This window comes from Phalaenopsis equestris, unplaced genomic scaffold (assembly GCF_001263595.1).
Source record: "Phalaenopsis equestris unplaced genomic scaffold, ASM126359v1 Scaffold000006, whole genome shotgun sequence".
Classification (NCBI taxonomy): domain Eukaryota; kingdom Viridiplantae; phylum Streptophyta; class Magnoliopsida; order Asparagales; family Orchidaceae; genus Phalaenopsis; species Phalaenopsis equestris.
In genome coordinates, this window is record NW_018164448.1 from 1104643 (window position 1) to 1110740 (window position 6098).

At 32.2% G+C, this 6098-nt stretch overlaps 1 protein-coding gene across 1 annotated transcript; it reads right to left on the reverse strand.

The window, feature by feature from the left end:
• Positions 1–374: 374 nt before the first annotated feature.
• Positions 375–2319, reverse strand: LOC110018245 (UPF0503 protein At3g09070, chloroplastic-like). Its single transcript, XM_020715509.1, has one exon. The coding sequence runs from the start codon at positions 2062–2064 to the stop codon at positions 484–486; it is 1581 nt and encodes a 526-aa protein (XP_020571168.1). The 5' UTR covers positions 2065–2319; the 3' UTR covers positions 375–483.
• Positions 2320–6098: the final 3779 nt, after the last annotated feature.

Consider the following 6098-nt stretch of genomic DNA (forward strand, 5'->3'; position numbering starts at 1 on the left):
TGCCATTTTTATAAACATGCTTTGCATTTTAATAATTTCGTTTCAAGTTCTGACAGAACTACAGAAACTATAAATTTATAATCAAAACATAGTTTTAAAACCTGGTTTCCAACCTGATGGGCCTACATAATCATTATTTTCAAAATCCAGCCTTCAAACTTCAGCAAAAAAATCTACTTGCAGGCTACAAACTCTGAATATTCAAAACTTAACTGCAAAATCCCCAAAGGAACTAAAAGTAAGTTCACAATTCCTTCCATTATGAACCCTGAAGCTCAGTTTCAGTATTTCAGCAGCAATCAAATTCATAAAAGCAACTCATTCAAAAGAATAGAAAAAAAAATCCATTGAAACAAGTAGATATTAATGCCCAAAATGCACATTTTATCCCAGTTCATCAAGAAAGAAAAACCAATACCAGAAAATATTTCTCATCACAATCCAGACAAAAACAAGAACCTCAAAACAAGCTAAGATTCAGCTTCAGTACAAGCTCAGCATGCTCCCTGTAAAGGAATGAGGACTGCTATACTTGTTCCTCCCCCAGCCTCTCCCTCTCCGGCCATCTTTCATGGGTGGCAAATAAAACCTCAGCAATCCATTGTCGAAATGGCTCGGCGAATACCTCGCACTCCGATTCCTCTCCAACACGACTTCCTCCTTTTTCTTCTTCATCCTATGGCCATTGCGATCCAAACCATTCCTACTCATACTTCCAATTCCACCATTAACTGAAGCTGAACTCCTTAAGCTCACATTGCTGTTGCTTCTGAAAAGGCTCCTATTATACCTGTTTGCTTGCAGTTCTGGCCATGTCTCGGAGAAGGACCTCTCCACCTCATTTGACCTGTTCCTACCAACATTTCGCCGGTGAATAAACGCCCAAATATTCCATGCTTTGCTCCACCGCCGTGACTTCTTCAAAGGCGGCACCTTTGGTCGTTGATCTCTCAAACCAGAGTCGAAACTTTCGGCGAAGAGCTCTCTGGAATCTCTTTCATGCTTGCTTCCATGGGAGGACAGAAGGATCTCATTGGTCTCAAATGACTGCTTTCTAGTTGAACTCGAGCGGTCCAGGCTTCGACGGCGGCCCTCATAGTAATCCCTCGTCTGCAACGCTCCTCCTGGAACTACTAAATCCTCCTCCACCGGGATCTCGCCGTCAAATCGCTGAACAACCACCGCCGGAGCGTCTTCCACTACGGATAACATTGACGGCAGCCGAGGATGCATTGTTCGCCCGCCGCTGATGAGGTACCCATCCCATGAAGCACGAGGTTCATCCCAAGAGAAGCGAGGGTCGTCGAAGGAGAACCGGCCAGCGTCAAGAGAGAACCTTGGTTCGATGTCGCACGACCGCCGGCCGACGGTGCCGAGGGTGCCGATGGTGTCAACTCTGTTCTCCGGTTTCTTCTTCAGCTTCTGCTTTCTTCTCCAAATCCCGAGCTTTTTACTGAAGACGGAAGCGGCCAACCAGAAGCTTCCGGCGATGTCTTTGAGGTCTTTGGGTGGGAGCTTCTTCGCCTGAGAATCGAGATCTATGTGGTCTTTCATGGGCTTCATTTCCGCCAAAGGTTCCTCTTTTTCTTCCTCCACCATCTCTTCATCAGAAGCAGCCACGATTTCGTCGATATTCTCGCTCCGTTCCTCCACGGGGACGGTAATGGAAGGGGGAAACCCAAGATTAAGACACCCGTGATCCCTGTCATCCTGGTGGAACAGAGATGACAGAGTGTTACGGGTGCGGACGTCGCAGGACTTGCGTTGGGGTTCAACAGCGGCGGCGGTGGCGCGTGAGGAGGAGAAGGACTTGCATCGCCGGAGCTCCGGCTGGTGAAATGAGTTCGAGGAAGCTCCAGAGGAACGGAAAAAAATGGACTTTAAGGCGTTGGAGGTAGATTTTCGAGGGACTTCTGTTGCTTCGAGGCCGGCGAGACGTTCGCGCAGGCAAGAAGCGCAGAAGCCGATGACTGGTTCGCCGGGGTGGCGGTCACAGGAGGTTTGAGGGAGATGGTGGTTAAACGGAGCCGGTATGGGCGGCTGGATCTCCATTTCCATGTTCATGGCAATGTCCGCAAGACCTTCAATTCGGCTGATCGCCGCCGCTGCTTTTCTAAACCCTTGAAGCGGAAGACATGATTTTTAACAAATGGTCCTCTTCACGCATCAATATTGACACGGGGAAGAAATGGGAGAAAAAAAAATGTGATTTTGCTTACGCATTACAAGGGGCAAGGGAGATACAGAGGGGGGAAGCAGGCAACAGGGCTGGGGAAGAAGAAAAGGGGACTCGGGTAGTGAGTCATTTTTCATGGAGAAGAGAGGGAGGGAAGAATCTATAGCTCGGGACTAAAGAGAGCTGCATCTTAACAAAAAATAATGATTACATGTGGAACCCTTGAAATATTGTTAATTGCAATTTAATTATCTGTCTTTTCTTAAAGATTAAATTAATGAATGTATTTGAATGTGCCACGATCAGACTAACTCAAATATGACTAAATTAAAAGAAAAAAAATATATGAGTTTGGAGTTGTCGTGATTTGATATTTGAGTTATAATTTAATAAAAAAGAAACACAGTTTGGAGTTATTTTTTGTTTTATGAAAATAGTAATAGCATGCATCATTCGTAAGATACAACATTGATTATATATACATACATATAGATATATATATATATATATACACATACATACATATAGATATACACACAAAAAAGTAAAAAAGCTTAGTTCATCTTATTTATAAAATTTATTTACATGCAAATATTTAAATAAAAAACAGATTGATCTATAAATATATTTTTACTAAAAAGTGGCTTTAATCCAAACTAAAAATATATAAATAATTGTCTTAGGGGTAGTTTGGATAGCTTGATATATTTTTTTAAATTTTATGTAATTTTAAATTAAAACATGCTTGTTAGAGATGATTATTTTAAAAATACTCAAAAATATCTTTTAGATGTTTCGATTGTTTTTTAATAAATAAATATATTTATTTATTTTTTAGATAAAAAGATATAAAAATTATACTAATCAAACATACTTTCATAATAATAATAATAATAATAATTATTATTATTATTAATATTATTATTATTATTATGAAAACAAAAAACAAAAAATTATGCCAAATGAACTCTTAATTTTTAAGAGAATTTTTCCCAAAAACTAACTTCACTAATAAATAAATTGCTATGATACAACTAAATAGCTTCTTTTTTTTTTCTCTCTAAAACTTATATATTATGAAAGGTTTACTTTGGAATGACATTATTTCTATTTTTTTAAAAAAAATTAAAAATAGTGAGTACTATTTCTAATAATGATACCAAGTTTTAAATTTTTTGCGTAAAATATTTTTTTGTTCAATCTAATTTTCAAAAAGGAAAATAATATAATCCAAGAAAAAAACCCATCAATTTAAGACTCAAATATATGAGTCAATAAGAATAGTTGTCAATCTATGTATAAGTAGAAAAAATAAAAAAATTTTATTCATTTTAAAAAAGTATTACTAAGCTTTGAAAATATTTTTATTGCATTATTTTACTTTTTATATTTAATTTTGTATATCGAGCATACAATAAATTTTTCACTTTTTCATTAAAAATTATAAGTTCATAAAAAATGATGTGAATTTATAACAACTATTTTAAATTTTTTAATAAAATTATATAACAATTTATCAGAATGATAAAAAAACAAATTGAGGAAAAAGAAAGAAAATGAGAAAAATTTTCAATATTTTTTAAATATGAGTTTGATGTAATAAAAAACATTGCTAAAATTTTGAACAAAACTTTATTTCTTGCTTAAATTCATAAAAAATTTAAATTTACTTCTTGCTTAAAATTTTAAATTTAATGATTTTTAAGGGTATAAAAGTACTCAAATTTTACAAAAAAAAAAAAAAAAATCATTTCATTATTGTAAAAGGTAACATTGCTTAGTAAAAAAGCATAAATTAAGTGAATGACTACCAAATACATTAATAATTTATTTTAATAAAAATTTAAAAATCAAATGTGAGAACATATTAATACATTTTGTATATGGATGCAATGAAATTTAATAAACATGTCAATGTCTTCATTCATCATTAATTATTATTAGATAACATAGTTAAAATCAAATTTAAAATTTAATTACAAATAATATACTTGACATTTTTAAGTATAAACTTATTGGAAATATTTTCTAGAAAATATTTTCTTAGAATTATTTTGGATTATTTTTTTTTATTTTTTTATTTTTTTGTTTTTTATTAACTCGTTGATTTAAATTAAAATATGTTTAATTGAGCTAATTATTTTAACAAACTCAACAAACATATTTTAAGTGTTTTTAATGGTTTTAAAACAAGTTTATTTATTTTCTTTTTTAAAAAATATAAACCAATCAAATATATTTTCAATAATAAAAAAAGGAAACAAAAATGATATCAAATGATAGTGTTTGTAGGGTTATATCAAACATCTGAAAGAAATTCTCTCAATATATTTCATGATAAAAAATAAGTATAATCAAGTTCATAAATAATAAAATTAAATCATTAGTCATTCACAAGTATAATAATAATTGAAAATATGCTAATTATCAAGAAAATATGCTGCAAATAAATCTATCAAAACACAAATTTTGAAGCAATATTTTTTTTTTTGAAGTTGAATTCATAACCATACAAACACCAACTTAAGAAAAGTTATAGTTGAAATAAATATTTTAATAAATGGCCCAAGAACACATAAATTATATTCAAGTGAGCTCAAATCAAATTCTTGAAAAGCACTTCAAAACCTTTTTTTTTAATGAAAAGATGATACTATTTAATGGATAAAAGAATCTCTAAATTTTGTGTTCTTTTTTATAAGAAAGTATTATAATTAAAGAAAATTAGTCTGTTTTAGATATTTAAATAGTTAAAAAATCTATAATTAAGGAAATTAGCACTGACCATCAAGTAAAATATTTGAGAATTTTGTCTAAATTACTAAATTGTCTCTTTCAAAATATGAAACATTTTAGAATTTAGAATATGAAAATCTCTTGAAATCTCTCTGATGTGTGATAATGATGATCATTACCGACCAATTACTGCTAAAACATCACGATCTAACTGTCATTTCGTGAGCATCATTTTAAGACCATCGATGTTGTTTGTTTATCATCTTCTAAAAGCGACCGTCTCAAGTTATCGTCACCCAAACATCATCATCTAACCGCCTTTCAAATCTTTTCCAACATTCTCTACTTCAATCAATGACTATCGAACTTATCTTTCATAATTTGCAATATCGTCCCGCCTTGAAATCTTTTATTATTATTTTTTAAAATTATGCAAAAAGTCTAATTTATTTTGTAATCTTCCTTCTCCTGTGTTTGTGTGATGCAATCATTTAAAATAAAGATGCAAGAATATTTCTATGTTCAAGAATATTGTAGCAAATAACAATGACTGCAACATAGAATGAAAAAGGAGAAACGATTATCACGAAGTCTTATGGCACATATAATGATATTATCTCATTATGATGGAAAATATTTGAGGATATTCTCATAGAAATTGTTCTATACAAGCAAATTATAATCATGAAAGTAAACCATTTTGTAAGCTTCATGCAATATAAAACGTACGTATATTGCCCATATAATTTGTATATTATATATACAATCAATTTATCTAATAAAATATATGAAGTAACTAATGTATTTGTAGTTGTGCCTCTATATATATTATTGAATCTAATATATATTTGAAATTAATAGGTTCGAGCCCCCTGAGTACATTTATCTTACAGCTCGGGATCGAATGGTTATGCATATTAGAGTGGATATGGGCTCTTATCATAGCCTCAGACCATTCTTCTTAAAAAAGAGTATATATATATATATATATATATATTGCATTTTTTTAGAGCATCCGCTTTGGGGGTGTAAGTCTCCTATGGTTTGAATTCGAATACCGCCTCTTGCAACTGTTGCTTTAAGGAGAAGGTACTTCAATATTTAGGTGCATGGGTCGACCCCATTGGAGGTTGAGCCAATAGGATGAGTTGGATCCCGACCCATTATCTTAATATATATATATATA